This window comes from Bacillus rossius, assembly GCF_032445375.1.
Source record: "Bacillus rossius redtenbacheri isolate Brsri chromosome 4 unlocalized genomic scaffold, Brsri_v3 Brsri_v3_scf4_1, whole genome shotgun sequence".
NCBI classification, from domain to species: domain Eukaryota; kingdom Metazoa; phylum Arthropoda; class Insecta; order Phasmatodea; family Bacillidae; genus Bacillus; species Bacillus rossius.
The window spans coordinates 605,413-622,472 of NW_026962010.1; the positions used below are offsets into that span (position 1 = coordinate 605,413).

At 40.0% G+C, this 17,060-nt stretch overlaps 1 protein-coding gene across 5 annotated transcripts in view; it reads left to right on the forward strand.

Annotated features, from left to right (window-relative positions):
- LOC134541656 (NAD(+) hydrolase sarm1) overlaps positions 1-17,060 on the forward strand; it is a 568,468-nt gene that overhangs the window by 278,846 nt on the left and 272,562 nt on the right. For all 5 annotated transcript variants that reach the window (XM_063385250.1, XM_063385247.1, XM_063385248.1 and 2 more), the window contains exon 2: positions 8,367-8,438. In XM_063385250.1, coding sequence (XP_063241320.1) covers positions 8,367-8,438 — 72 coding nt within the window. The remainder of the gene's footprint in view (positions 1-8,366; positions 8,439-17,060) is intronic.

A 17,060-nucleotide genomic window follows, 5' to 3' on the forward strand; every position in this document is an offset into this window, starting at 1 on the left:
CTTTTCATCTTACGGCCGTATTACCTGTCACTTGTCCTCTTGCGTTTTAAGTTTCATTACAATTTTTTCCCCACCAGATGTTTAGGGTCTATAAGTATTTTCAATAGCTGTTAAAAGAACTCATGCATGTGTTTGTGACTATAATAATTTGTGTGACATTTGCATCTCGCAAATAGTTTATTAAATAAAGTGTGATAAAATTTGTTACGAAAGAAATGTACCTACCTAATGGTCGAGGCGACAGAGCTCTTTTTCGCTGGTCTCCACGTTCACCTAACATAACGCCATGCTATTTTTATTTTATTTTTGGGGTTTATAAAGAGTATCAGAGAATGATTTGACAGTGTTGATACATATTTTAAGAGGCTAGTGCTTCCATTTCTTCGGACTTATTAAACAAAGTGTGGGAAGAATTAGACTGTAGGTTGGATGTGTGCCGTGTAACTAAAGGTGAACATATTGAACATTTGTAAGAAAAACAAGGTTAGTTTACCTTCAAGTTGATGTATGATTTGTTGTAAATAGTGGAAATTAAAATGTTACAATATACCATTGAAACTGGAACATTTTTTAATTGGCATCTTGTATAATCAAGCCTTTTAAAAGAGCTCATTTGTAGCTAACAAGGTCACGTCCTTGATTACACATGATTGGGTTACCACTTTTTCCTCCTAGTTTGTAATTGGCCCAGGGTTGTCAAGGGCGTGGCAATAGCACTGTCGTCCAATAATCAACACGAAAGTTGATGTGTAAGTGAACGAAGTGTATCTCGCTACCCGTGGCTCTACTCGTGAGTGGGGACAGGAAAAATTTGAGTTTCCCATTAACTCGACGATATACTCCACAGTCCTCACTTGTTCATTGGCTGACAGTCGGCGAGACATCTTAACTTGGTAGCCTGTGATTAAGTAATGCCCTTTTAACTGTGTGCCAATAGAGGAAGCATATTAAGAGTATAAACATTTGAATTTCATCCTATCGCGAAGTTAATTAGCGAATTTTTCTGGTCCCTGCCCACCAGTAGAGACAGGAGAAATTCGAAGGGTTCAGTGTAGAGACCTGCAAAATTCGCGGATTCATTCGGTGATAGGCTAGAATTCAAACACATATACCTCTTAGATAATTTTGCTATTGGCTTACTGTTCATCTGGACGAATCTGAACCAGTTATAAACCCTCAACCAAAGAAGGATCGAATCACAGACAAACCAGCTGTGACGACTTACAAGTCGGCAGCCAATGAACTTGCGTTATTTGCCCGAGTGTACAGGGGTATGTGCAGTCTATCCTGAAGGCCATCGAAACCGCGAATTTTGCAGGTCTCTAGTTCAGTGACTCGCAGGCTAGACTCTACAGTATGCATGCTCGGACTGAGGTCGCCTGCTTCATTGGCTTCTGACTCGTGAGACATGATCGTGATTCGACACTTCCTTGGTTGAGTCCCACTCGTTCTGGCAGACTGTGACCCAGTTTCAGAAGCAGCTCAGACGTTGTGGACACATGGTCTTGAAACCTTGAAAAGCGGGGGAATCGTCCTTGAATTTAACTGTCCTTGGAATAGCTGGATTTGTGATCCAATTTTGGCATGTTTCCTGGAATTCTATTGTTTCGTAAAATTATTTTGGCCAACAGTGAATGAAGATCATATTAAATTTACGTTTTTGTTCTGAGCCACGTCACCATAATAAGCAATAATCGAGATATTGATAATGTGATGTGCGTTTGTATGATTCGGTATCAATACATGTACGTGTCTTCGTATCGCTGCATTCACGACTGTTTTAAGGTAAATAGTTTCTTTTAAAACAATTTGTGGCTGTTAGTATCATTACATTTTTTAAAATCTCGTGTTTACAATTTGAATTATTTACATTTTTTTATTTAATGAATATGTGAACACAATTTTGGTCTGTGAAATATTTAATATGCCCTTGAAATTTTGTAAATCGTGTGTATTTTGCGGTCACCCTGACAGGGAATCAGACGTGATTTTTGAACGTAAAACATATTTGGAAGTGATTCCTTGGGTTTCCCCGATGTCCACTGAAGAGCGGGGTCGCAGGGAGACCGGCGCGGAAGCACGGCGAAGCAGGCCTCGCGCGGGGATACCGTCATCGCACCGCTTCCCTCTCGTTCCTGCCGTCCCTCCGTGGACGTGAGATAGCTGCCCGGGCCGTTACCACAACGCCGAACGTGCAATAACGCCGAATACCATAACGCCGAATGCCAAATTGACCGCAACGCCGACAGCAAGAAAACTGCTGTGTACCACAAAGCCGAATCACCACAACGCCGAAAAAATTACCACAACCTAACCTAACCTAGGCTAGCCTAACCTAACCTTACCTAACCTATCCTTACCTAACCTAACCATTGTGGCAGTCCTGCAATGACATTTTTCGGCGTTAATGTATTTCGGCGTTGTGGTAATTCGGTGTTGTGGTACACAGCAGTTTTCTATCTGTCGGCGTTGTAGTCAATTTGGCATTCGGCGTTATGGTTTTCGGCGTTATTGTACGTTCGGCGTTGTATTTCGGCGTTGTGGTGCGTCCCCTCGGCCCGTCTCGCAAGCCGCGACGGGATTGGTGGGTCGGTGAACGCTTCCGTCTCAGCGCGGCCTGCACTGTGGTTTTTTTTTTTTTGTAAATGGAACAGAAATAATTACGTAAAATTACGGATATTTGTAATTTTGTACATTTGTACATTAAAAACAACTGATTTGTATACCGTTCCCCGAACAGATTTCGTGTACTAGCTGCGCACATTTATAAGCAAGTCCAATTAATGAATATTAAATTTATTTCCCGTGGTTTAAAATAGTTATGGTACACATGCGTAACAAAACAACCATGTCGTGCCGACATGAGGAGGCACATTTGATTATGAAATATTATGTATATCTATCTATATGTATATATATATATATATCGCAAGAGAGCATAATTACTGGATCAATATCCAGTACTTCTATAATTATTTTGCCATCATAACGACGCTGTATTGGTTGAATGAATATTAATTTGAAAATTAGTCGTGACATGGCATTATAGACACCTGTAAAATTCGCGGATTCATTTCGCGATAGAATAGTCCAAAAACTTTTGACATTATTTTGCTTCCGTGATTGGGCCACAGTTTATCTGAAGGACTCTGGGCCAATGAAAAATCTTTAACAGAAGAATTAGCGAATCACGATCATTCCAGTCAACAGGTGTTACGAGTCGGTAACCAATCAGCAGATGTAATTTGCACGAGTGCGTAGAGGATCATGGAGTCTATCCTTTAGGGATTTGAAATCGCGAATTTTACAGGTCTCTAGGCATGCATTAACAGTGGCTCTCAGAAACTGTGAAAAGTGTTAAAGAAATGCACAAACCTGAGCGGAGCCGGTCACAGCTACCAGTGACTGGTGTCCTGGTTGGGACCAGGTCTCCGACGACGCAGGTAAACCACGTCGAGACGCCGCGCGTCCTTTCCCGGCGTCGCCGTGGGTGCGGCGGGAGCGGCGGCGGCGGCAGGATATGCTAACGGGGCCTGCGCGCGCCGGCCGCCGCCGAGAAAGGAGATTTGTCCCCGCCTCGTGTCCGGGTGCAGCTCTGGTTGCTGGAAGCTTCTCTCTCTCCGCGTCCAGCCGCGAGCCACGAGTGGGCGGCTCCCAGTGGCTGCGCGTGCAACCAGCACCGCGCTGACTCAGCGGCAGTCAGTGGCAGCGAGGAGGAACAGCACGAAATTGTGGCAGGAAGCGAGATGCAAAATGCAAACAAGGACAAGGCTGCATTTAAGGGCTCCGCCTACCCGGGCACACACACGGTGCGCAGAGCTACAGGATAAACAACGCGATTTCAAAACTACTCATGATATCGGAGTTGGGTCCGCTTACGAAAAGCATTTAAGAGTTCGCTGAGGGCCGAAAAGTACTTTTGATTTTGGGTAAAGTTTTTAAACAGTATTTTTAGAAGAGTCAAAATGGCTAAAACGCATGTTTTCAGATAAATTTTAGGCGTAAAACAACTGGTATAGATTCTTGAAAGCACTTAAGGGACTTGCATTACACCTGTATCTTCATTTATCCGCCATATAATGTTACGGTCACCGCTCAAACTTCACAGTGATCCTGTGACGACGAGAAGACTGCGCGCCAGTTCAGAGCCTTGCGCTTAGAGGCGACACAGCGCTAGAAGCACCGGGGAGCGTCGCTCTTATCATCCCGCCTCACTAACACACACACACACCCCTGACGAGGCGGGCCCCTTAAGGAAACACGTCAGAAGAGAACAGAATATAGAAAGATGACATACCTACCGCCCAGATTAGCAAAAAAATAGTTCGACTCAAGCTTGCAGCAAGCCTGCCAAGACATGCTTGTCATGGCAAGCTCTGCAAGCTTGCAGCAATGGTCCATGGTTCAAAGAAGACTTGAAACAAGCTTGAATCAAGCTTAATGTGTCTAGCTTGCACGACAAGCTTTTAATTCAAGTCACGTGACAAAGCTTGTCTCTAGCTTACATGCTATGTGGGCTTGAAGATGAACTATAAAGAAGTGGCTAATAAGAGGATCTGAAGATGTAATTATGATGAAGATTTGACTTATACAAGAAGTTCAGTTCATGCTATCATTGACGGGGGAATAAAGAACGAGAAACAATTACAATATGATAAAGAAGATTAAATAAAGGAATGGAGGCAAAATGGCGGCTGTACAAACGCCAATTTTAATTACACTTTTCCATTATCTGAGGAAAGTGTATGTATTCGTAGAAAAAACGTTTAATTTTTATTTTAATTTTACACAACGATTATAATAATTATTCTATAAAAATAGTAGTTTTTATTAAAGGGAATAGTTGTATGGTGTTAATAATAATTAGCTATAGAAAGTAAGACTGGGTACAGCATGAATTCACTAATATGTAAAAGACATATAAGCCCCAGGAGACTATATTTCAAATCACGAAGGCTCAAAAACATAGCGTTAAAATAGTTAAAACAGGAAGCTAATAAATACCCTTAGCATACCCTATATTGAGTTCGGATCTAACTGGTTGGAAGAAGTAAAATTTATTAAGTGCTTCGGAAACATCTGTGAGATTTTCAGTTAAGTTGTTCGTCGCTTAACATGCGTGAACAGAAAAATAAAGTTCATTATTATAACTAGAGTACTGAAATTACAAATATTTATCTAGCCGCAAGCTAGAATGAAAACCCTCATACTCTCACTCTGTGTTCCTGATTGGACCGCAGATATTTGGACACGCCCCTCTACGATCGTAAGCCAAAGATCCCCATCTAGGAAAGATTTAAGCGAATCAAGTAGCGCCGATTAAAGAGTACATAAAGTTTTAACTTAAGAATCAACCAGTGGAAAAGAAATGTTACAAAAATGTGTCTGTGTCGAGTGCACAAAATTCATTAGGACACACGACTTTATCACAAACGACATTAGGACCAAACGACTTTAGCACAAACGAAATTAGGATAAACTACTTTACCACAATCGACATTAAGACAAACGACTTTAGCACAAACGACTTTAGGACAAATGATTTTAGGACAAACGACTTTAGGACAAACGCTTTTAGGATATACGTCATTAGGACAAACGACATTAGAACAAACGACATTAGGACAAACAACATTAGGACAAACGGCATTAGGACAAACGACTTTGGCACAAACGCTTTTAGGACAAACTACGCACCCCCAATTACAATTTCACACAACTGGAGGTCTTAGCGCCCGCTCTGTTGCAATGTTTGGAGATACCAACCTATTTACCATACGTTTTTATGAGGACATGGTAACCTCTACTATTTGAAATAAATAATTTTTTCAACTGCGACAAGTCTAAAAAAAAGTGTTTAATTAAACATAATCCAAACGCGTATGGGCAGATCCAGAAGGAAGATTGGTGGAATATGATGGCAACTATCCACGTACATTTACGAAGTGGAAAATATAAGTAAAACAAGAAGCAAGGTCCTATAGTTAGAGAAAATCTGTAACCAGTGTTATGAAACTAATATATAATTTTTTTAAAATAAATAATGTTTACCCTTGTGCAATTGTTTATTATTGTTCGGCTCTATCGACTCTCATCCCCCATAAAGAATTTACGTTCCTTAATATTTGCAATTTAACTAATTGTTCAGTAATAACTTCAAAGGCGTAAACTATATTTTGGAAGCATTTTGGACCATAACGTAATTCGTACTATTTTTTTCGTGATGATTGACGGTCGAATTCTGACTCATTCTGTAGAAGATAATGTGTACACATCACCCAGCTAGAACATAGTATCTAATTTTTTTTATGGAAAGGCATTTCGAAGGAAAACGTAGTTCCTGAACGCCCGCTTCACAAAATCGTACATTCATATAAAAAAACAACTCATTTTTTTTAATAGCGCGTACCACAAGTGGAGTAAAAAAAAATTGCGACATCATGTATTATTCGATATCGGTTTAGTAAACGCCTTCGAATTGTGTTAAATATACAATACAATTAAAAATGCAATAATTCAAAATGACGGGTCCTACAAAGTAACTAATCCTAGATGCATCTATTCTTTACATGAGACACCCCACCACGCCAGATCCACAATTTAAGTACTCTTACCGTTAAATTATACTGAGATCGTAATTATATGCATAAAATACTAACTTACTAAAAGTTATGATGAAATCTAAAAGTCGTTGGCACAGAGTATACTGATTATAAATAACGCAGGAAATAATGATTTTTTTTTAAATCTAAACTTAATTTCTTTTTTTAAGGTAAAAACTGTTTATTAACCTATTTGACAGTTAAAATTTTGTATGTTTCCTTTTTTCTTTCAACAACTATACGAACCCTTTTTACTACATGGTCCCGTGGGATTATAATTGTTATTACGTTACACTCACTTGGCAAATGTTGCTGATTTGATTATAACACAGAGCATGAACTACGATCATGTGTTCTGATTTGAAATCCATGTGTATATGAGCATACTTTGGTCTTGGAAGCTCTTAATACAAATTTTTTTACTGGTTGTTGGTTTTCAATATGCTGGGTTAAAGTGTTTTTCCGCACATGAATGGGTAAAGTGATTGTTTCACTGAAAAACGTGCATAGTTGGAGCCACGACATATTTGCGATTCATTTAGTAAAAAATGTTAGTAATTGGACTGCAGTGATCGTTTACGTCCTTGACAACTCTGAGCCAGTAATAAACGAGAAGAAGTGTTTAAACAAACACGTTTTAGAGTCCATTAAGCATTATTATGGCTTGATTATGTATTAGCAAGTTGAGTCTAGTTTCTGGAGTGAACGGAATAAGCGAAATACTCGTGGCGCTAGCCATTATTCGCCTGTATTTAGACATAAATGCTGCCAACCATAAAAAACAATAAGTAAAAGCCACGGTGTTTTAAGATATAACTTGAGATGAAATTGTTTTACTAAACACGGATGTATCAACCCATCACCTTAATAACACAGTAAGTAGTTAAATCCTGCATTCACACTTTATTTCACTGTATAAAGTCCCGAATCACTTCAAAAATTTAGATTTCTTCTAGGCTTCAGCTGTTTTCGATAAAAACTGTCTGTAATTTATCGTTGTTGAAAATTGTGTACTAGAGAAGAAATAAAATATTGTTTCAACCAAACCCGTATTAGATGCGTTCTTATAACCAACCTCGAGACGGGCCTGGTAGTAACATCTTCCCTTTAGAAGGTTTTGATTACATTTGTTCAAAATTAGTTATCTAGGAAGATAATATTGTGATTCGTGTGACTAGCCATTTTATAAATTTGCTAGTTAAAAAGGAGTTTTATAATTACTCATACATTAAAAAATTACAGAACGCCACTACAGCCAGCCCTGGTCTTAACCTAGAGTATTCAAACAGTTGCATTTGCCTACAACTAAATGATTATAAACCTTATACGTGACTTGTGCAAAATATTTCATAACTTTTCACTTTAATCGTTTAGACCGGAAAATATCTGCCGGTTCCTTTCGCGATAGGCAATTGCCTACTCAAAGTTAACTTTGTGCTACCTGTGCGATTGGGAAACAATTTATGTGAAGTATGTACTGTGAGTCAATGAGAAACTAAAAACAAAATAATTAACGAGTCACAGGCATCCCCGTTTAAAGGTCTCTTAAGACGGCAGCCAATCAGCGGGAAGTGTTTACTCCAGTTTACATATATAGGATAGTTGAGTTCTTCCCAAATGTTACCGGACTCACGAATTTTCCAGTCCCTATTTATCCGTCGTGCTTGTGTAGTAGATAGTAACTATGCTAATGGATGACTACTCAGTTTAGTGAGTGACCGACTATTGCCTCGTGTGACGTTGGTTCTATTTTTTTTCTTTCAGACGACCCAGTCACCTACAATGTGCACCATACCCAGTAAGACTGCCAGCTACCTCACCGCTGCCCCACCAAGGGTAAGTACTGTCCTCAGAGTGAACTCGTTCTGGGAAAAGCGGCGGGTGGAAGACTTGGAGGCGGACACGAGCAAAACTCAACGCGTGTATCGCCAAATCCAGCCCCGCGCGCCAGCAAAATGGCCGAACTGGGGAGAGAGACGGATTGTCCCTGCGTACGGCCGGTATTCTCACGATCCCCTCCCACATGTGCGCCCTATCAGGGTAGGGTGGGAGAAACTTCCAGTTCGTTTATACATTCCAGAGCTATAAATTGAATAGAACTGCTAGAGATCACTCCCTCTTTTTGATCGGGAAGGTATTAGAGCTTCGGCAATGACCAGCGGCTTGGGCCACCAATCCAGCATAGTCGCCGCCTCAGCCCCACACCTTACTCAGCTGACCAGACAGTTGGCTGTCTCTTGTGCCCTAAGACTTTATCAGCACTGCTGGCGCCTTCCCCGGTCTCCCACATCACACTGGGACCCCTCAAAATACCCAGTGAACCCGTGGTCCAACCTCTGCCAGCTGTCCGGGCTAGTACCGGAGCTGTGTCGTCGCTCACCACGTCGACTCCGCATCAGGCTAGGGAACCCTTTGAGCCTGCTCCAAGCGATCGGAGCACCACTACCAAGTACGAGTCCTACCCAAACTGGGTCGCAGTTATCGGTGCACGAGGGCGGACCCATCCAAACAATGAGAGAGTTCTTCCGCGGCGAGGAGCGGCCAGTAGTCCCGCCTTGTCAGTCGGGGTTGTTTATTCTGCGGTAAAAACCAGCACTTGCTATTATTCACAGATTCCTCGCGCGCTACAGGACTAACATGACATATCCTAAAAATAAATACTAATATTATAACGTGCACAAGATTATGGCTGAAAACTTTTTATCATTCATTTACTGAATTCTCTTTAAAATCTTTAAAATCTTTATTTTATGAATTATTTAATTTTTTTGTTAGTATTCATATAATTCATGTAAATCAGTGCGTTCAAAGCAAACTTACTAGCTGAATAGCTATGTTTAGAGACCGGAAAAATTCGCGGGTTCGATGACTTCCAATATAGACTCCAATATCCTCTACACACTCAGGCAAATGCCAACTGTTCATTGGCTGCTGACTTGTGAGTCGTCTCGTCTGGGTGGCCTGTGATTCGACACTTCTATTGAGTGAGGGTCTCTAATTGGCCCTCAGTCCTCCAGATTGACAGTGAACCAATGGCAGAAGCAGCACTAAGGTATAATTTATTATTTGAATTTTAGCATAACACGAAATGAACCCGTGAATTTTTAAGGTCTCCAGCTTTGTTACGATTATTTCGCGGGTTAATTTCACTCCAGGCTGGACTCGATTTGCCTATGTGCAATCAAGCCCGTAGTGCTCATTGGTCGTTAATAAGGTCTATAGCAAGGCGGGCTGCGTGTGATTGGGTGACCACTTCTCCTTGTTTATAACTGGCTCCGGGTGGTCAAGGGCGTGTCAAGGACACTGCAGTCCAATCATCAACGTGAAGTAGATGTATATGTGCTTCAAGTCTACTTTGCTACCTGAATGATACGCTAAATAATCGTAACTCCATAAATATACTTTATGTTGTTGATTTATAACTAGAGGCATGCATTTTTCGCGAATAAATCTTTACGCCTATTAGACTGCAACAAGGTATACCCGCACCAGCGGTTTCTCCCTTGTGATTGGCGGCCGTCTGCGAGAGAAGTCGTCTTATTTCACCGAGCCACTCAGCCCGCGTTTGCTTCCGCACTGAATTACTGTGATTTTCGTTGTAACAATCTACATGCGCCTGAAAGAAATTCACCCAATCACGAAACACAGACGATGCTACAGTCTTTTAACATTTTGCTAGTCTCGGAATATTTTCGCGAAATATGCATGGCCCTATGTATGTAGTGTTGGGTAGCTATTGATTATGTATGGGACATTAGAGTCCACCCTGTTGCGATAGTTGTATGTGGATTACCATGGTACTAAAGTTCGTTTCTCGTAATTTCCCTAAATCTGGACAGTTCTCTAGGAAAAAAAGTCCACATCGATGATTCCTTCCACCGCAGATGTCGCAATGAATATCACATACATGCACGCACCTACACACCCACACACACACACATATATATATGCATACACACCATGTGCGACTTCTTGTTTTTAAACAGGTTACGTGGATCTTTTGTGTTCACGTTACATTAAAAATTTAATTATTGATTGTTTTTATGAAAATATAACCGTAAAAACACTAACAACTAAATAAATTCATATTTAGGACATAATTTTTTTTATTCTTAACAACATACAACCACGCCGATTTTTTTTCTAAATGGAAGAGAAATATTCGTGTAAAATTACAGATTACAAGGCCAATTATCGAATAGTCAAATATTATTCATGTTTTTTTTTTAAATAATGCTTGAATGAAACATCATTAAAATATAAAATTATGTGCCAATTTTGGTAATAAATACTCAGTATCGTCTCGAAAAACCGTATTTCATATATGCAGAAATAGCCACGTGTTGTACAAGGTTACAATGTCTTTGTAATATTACGAACTACTGGTTGGCACCTAACTGGTTTCCAAAGGTAGAAAATGCGTGTTCAATTTCCGTTCCGTTGGCCGTTGGATATCCAACGACGTGACGTGAAGTCGACTTCACACAGAACGTTTTGGCGTGCTTGTCGGCGCGTCCAGACCTCGCCGCCGGCCGGCGGCTGACGGCTGACGGCTGACGGCTGACGGCCGACGGCTGACGGCCGACGACTGGGTCGCGCAGCGCAGCCACGCGCCAGGCGCCGGAACTGCGCGGCCTACTTAGCCGAGCGCGTCCGTCACGTCACGGTGTGGCGTCGCGGCGCCTACCTGCGTGCACGTGGGCGCGGTTAGCCGAGCAGAGGAGACATTCTTGCACAGCGCTTTTATTTCTCGAGTGTTGCCCGACGATCACTGGTTGCGCGATCTTCATTTAAAAACACTGTGACTGTGATTATTAAACTTTAAGCTGCAACATAAATTATAAAAAAAAATTGGTTGTCTGTAAAGTTGGTTTACGGACGGTAGTTTAACGTGACAACGTCATAACAAAACATTGATGAAATGATTGCATTCTTTTATGAATAAAATTGAATAATTTTTATTGAATTATCACTATTTTTTATGGATACAAAGAAGGAGTGAAATGAAATCTACAATTTAATTGATAAATTTACTTTATTTTGCACTCATTAATTCAAATATGTTTATTACTTTAACGAACAGATTATTTTGACTATAACTTTTATACATGTGTGCTATTTAACTTCTTCCAATCTGTGTTATTCTGTTAAAGATAGGACGATGATGGGAAAAGTAGGGAACGAATGGGAGTGTTTCAAGTTTAATGTGCCTCGAAAAAGTCAAATCGATGGTTGTTCCAAACGAGTGGAAGAGAGATAGATGCGGCGCAAGAGTACATTGAGCGTAACGGGACTCAGCGTAACGGGACAATGTGCGTTACGGGACACTTTTCCGTGCATGCAGCCGGCGTTCATCGATTTATTAGATGTTGTCACGTCAAAAAAAAATAAAGTTCCACGTATGAAGTTTTTGAGGTCACATTTTTTTTGGCACATAACAAGCTTTTGAAGTACCTACAGTGTTATCTTTTGCAGGTTAGCTCAGGTATGTAAAAGAATGCTGCTAGTCTTATTATTACTTATTTTACAAGCTTTAATCAACTTCAATATCCAATTTACAGTAACAGTAAAGCATGTGTATTTCTACCTAAAATGGAGATTATATATTTATCTTCCGAAACATACAAACGATGTCAGTTATAAGGCTGTGGCCCACATCATTATTTTACATATCTAGCCGAACCTAGATAAATATGACCTACAACGGGTTGACAATTATGAAAACTAACTATGCCACCCTGTGAGATTATAAAATAAATATTTCAATCGATCCAGATAAAATAACTGATATAATAATTTACCCTGATAATTTCTAAAATTATTTAGAAACTGTAACAACCCAGTTTAGTACCCTTCCCACTTTTTAAATGGTCTAATTAACAATTTATTTACTGTTTTTTTATTCAGTACTACCATTAGGTTTTATGATATTATTTAAATAACTAGGGGCAGGAAAAATTCGCGGGTTCAATGAACTTCAGGATAGACTCCAATATCCTCTACACACTCGGGCAAATGCCAACTGTACATTGGCTGCTGACATTGTGAGTCGTCTCGACTGAGTGTCTGTGATTCGACACTTGTTTGAGAGAGGGTCTCTAACTGGCCCTCAGTCCTCCAGATTAACAGTGAACCAGTGGTAGAAGCAGCGCCAAGGTATAATTATTTGAATTGTAGCATATCACGAAATGAACCCGCGAAGTTTTCAGGTCTCTATAAATAACATATTTTTATTCCTTTTAAGAAGTATTTCTGTGTTTGTTGTACATTGTATGAATTTAAGTTGGATTGTAGCAAACGTCATAATAGGGACCAGGGATGTAGCGGGGAACCGGTAGAGGAGGAGAGTGCTTCAGGTGCGACGCCACTCCCAAGGCATGAGCTAGCGGTCGAATGGGGTGACGGCGAGAGAGAGGGGATAGGTACGTAGCGTAGCTAGCATGCTATACGCTATTGAAAGGCTGGATGGAGAGATGGCAGGAAATATGTAGAAATCACGTAGCTGTGATGCTACGGAATTCTCGTAATGCTGCTTGTGTTTGTCTACTCCTTTTTTTTTTCCATTTGAAATCAAACTCGAATTTTTGCTATTCTCATGTATTATCTCTTGTTCAATTAAAAATACTAATCATTTATCTCTGTCAATACCTAATAAGTAGAGACCGAAAAAATTCGCGGGTTCATTTTGTGATATGCTAAAATTCAAATAATTATACCGCTGTGCTGCTTCTGCTATTGGTTCACTGTTAATATGTAGGACTCTTGGCCAATTAGTAGAGACCCGTGAAATTCGCGGGTTCGTTTCGTGTTATACTAAAATTCATATAATTATACCTTAGTCCTGCTTCTGTCATTGGTTCACTGTTAATCTGGAGGACTGAGGGCTGATTAGAGACCCTCACTCATAGAAGTGTCGAATCACAGGCTACCCAGTCGAGACGACTCACAAGTTAGCAGCCAATGAACAAGCGCCGTTTGCCCAAGTAGGCAGAGGATAGGGAAGTCTATCCTGAAGGTCATTGAACTCGCGAATCTTTCCAATCTCTAATAATTAAGCAAAAAATTTCATTTCTGTCGCGCGTGGACTCCACGTTCACTTTTTTTATTTTTTTATTTATGTGTTATTCCCCTACCCCCTCCCTGACAGTGCAAAACTGCAATTAAGTGTGTCTAAGAAATTTTATTGCATAATTTAGCTTCCATCCAGGTTGCATGTGATTGGGTTTTTGAAATATGTAAATGTTATTAATAGTGTCTTTGTTCTTTGGGGTGGGCCGAAATGACCCTCTGGTCCATTTGAGAACGCAGTTGAAATGTATAATGGTATGCATTCAAGCCTTATTCAAAATAATAATGCGTATTTGGCAAGTCCCTAGTCGTTTGGAGACGATGAAAGGTGATGAGATGCTGATGGGGAATCTAAGGATGAATGAATGTGAGCTAGAGACCGGATATATTCCCGGGTTCATTTTGAGATATGCTAAAATTCAAATAATTATACCGTTGTGCTGCTTCTGCCATTGGTTCACTGTTAATATGTAGGACTCTTGGCCAATTAGAGACCATCAGTCAAAGAAGTATCCAATCACAAGTTAACCACTTGAGTCGCCTCAAAATTCCGCACCCAATGAACAGGCGCCGTTTGCCCAAGTAGGCAGAGGATAGTGAAGTCTATCCTGAAGGTAATTGAACTCGCGAATTTTTCCAGTCTCTAGGTTTTATTAAGCACAGTATGTTCTACCACTGTTCAAAAATTCAGCTTCTGGACAGATTCTTTCCCGAGGTTTAGAACGTTTGTTCCGTGGGCTGCCCTCGGCGGCCGGGAAGGCGTGGCTGCTGGCAGGTCAGTGACCTCGCTCGCTCGCGACCTTGCCCTGACCCGCCTGACCCCGCGGCTGGCACGCGACCCAGCCACTTCGCGCCGGCCCCTGGGTCCAGCATAGACTCCGTCGAGTCTGTTACTGCATCCACATTCTTATTTTCTGTTCCGCTTGCTCGCGATCGGATCATGTGTCCGTCATCATTAAATTAAATTATTAATTATGTTCCTGAATTTTTTTTCTTGGGTTTTCCCCCCTCCCTTGAATTTAATTATACAACCATATTTATTTTTTACGAAAGATTTCTTATAATTATAAAATAATTATTTAAAGGTTTTTATGAACTTAAAGTCAAATTTTTATGTCAGTCCTACCATATATTGAAAAAAATTTGGTTGTCTGTAAAGTCAGTTTACGGACGATAGTTTAACGTGACGTCATAACAAAACATTGATGAAATGATTGCATACTTTTATGAATAAAATTGAATAATTTTTATTGAATTATCACTATTTTGTATGGATACAAAGAAGGAGTGAAATGAAATCTACAATTTAATTGATAAATTTACTTAAGGATAGGACGATGATAGGAAACGTAGGAAACTAATGGGAGTGTTTCAAGTTTAATGTGCCTCGAAAAATTCAAATCGATGGTTGTTCCAATCGAGTGGAAGAGAGATAGATGCGGCGCAAGCGTACAATGAGAATAACGGGACACAGCGTAACTGGACAATGTGCGTAACGGGACACTCTTTCGTGCGTGCAGCCGGTGTTCATCGATTTATTAGACGTCACGTCAAAAAATAAATAATTTGGCGTAAAGTTTTGGATTGACCGTTCGTACGTATCGTGTGTCTTTATGCAGCATTCGTGAAATCAATAAAAACTAGGTTTTTCCCAAAACCATGAAAAACACTCAGGTACCTATGGTATTGGGAAAACCTAAATTTTTTTTGATAAAAGGTTTAATAAACCTATTAAAAATAAAGAATTAAAACACTAAGCGACATGCGAACTGTTAATTCAAAACTGTACACCACATGCTTTCAGTACATGCTAAGTTCAACACAAAAATCTGCCCTTGCAAAATCATAAAAAATCATTTAATAAGGACTTGTGTTGTTTATACATACTTTTATACAATTGTACATGGTTATATTATAGAAATAAATTTAAAATCGTGTGCAAAAACACGAAATGATAGAAGCAAAATAGTGTAGGATACTGCTTACTGCCTTAAGTGTTTACTATTCCTTCTAGTAATTCAAATGACTGAGTAATGGCTGTTCCGCCCAAAAAAAAATAACGCTAATATTTGATGCTTCCTTTAATGGAAGTAAACTGCTTAAAAATATTCATTAATTAAAGTTTAGAAATACTGACATGTTTAATCTTGTCGCGGAAGTATTGAGGAAGCGCAATGGTTATTCGCTATACTTAATCTCTCTGTACCCTTATGTAGCTTATGTGGCTGTGATTTTCTTATTCTTGTTTCGCTTGTTTGCTATTGTTTTAATCCTGTTAATCCTGGAAAGGAGGGGGTCCGGACCCGGATCTGCCCCCTGGCCGCGTCTCTGGGTCCCGCGAAGATGCTTTCGTTTTTATTTTCCTTGTTTGCCTAGTGTTCTCTTTTTTATATATGGACATTTATCTGAAACGAAAAATTAAAATTTTATAGAATGTAAATTTAAGTACTGGTCATTACAAATTTCAATTTACGATTACGTTTTAGAAAAAAAAAACTTTTAAATGTGTTATTGCCACAAATAATAACGCGATTTCACCGTAATCCGATCGAAAGCATATGTAAAACTGATCCGGAGATCATTTATCAAGAAAGAATATCAACAAAAACCATCGTCGAAATTTCAGTTCCAGGTTGGCTTAATTTTTTTTTTTTTTAAAGATTTAATTTTTAAAATTTTCCGGAGAAGGGCCTCTTTATAAGTGAAACGCTCTAGGCCCTGCAGAGACCAAGCAGGGCCGGATTTAGGGGAGGGCAACCGGGGCGAAAGCCCCGGGGCCTCCACAAACGGAGGGCCCCCACAAACGGAGGGCCCCCACAATAGAGACTTTGGAAAAAAAAATCTTTCAAATTCCGACAAGTAAACACTAGTAAACATCTTTTCCTTTGATATTCTTTTTTCGCTGTTTTACCTTTACCTACAGTACTTTGTACATACATGATTATATTATTGTTGAATATTAACAGAAATATTCATTAACACTAAAATTTAATTTAATATAGTTCTTATCTCCGATTATATTTATGTATGTTTTTTAAATACTAAGAGAATCTACTTGATTTTACAATAAATTATTTATTGGAAAACTCGACTAAAAAGAATTGTTCATTTTATTTGGAAAATAATTTGGGGCCAGGGGGCCTCCGCTCCTCTGTTGCCCCCAGGCCTCCAGACCTCTAAATCCGGCCCTGAGTCCAAGGCCACTACTGCATGTACACCGCACTTGGCCAAGACACAGCCGACTTCACGCGCGAAACTGGTGAATCCCGATTGATGGAAGCAACTTTCACGCTCTCTCTCTGTCGTTGTGTCTGTCTTGCTATGTGTCTGTGTTGTGTGTGTCTGTGCGTGTGTTGCGTGCGTTTGTGTGTATGTGCGCGTGTGTGCATG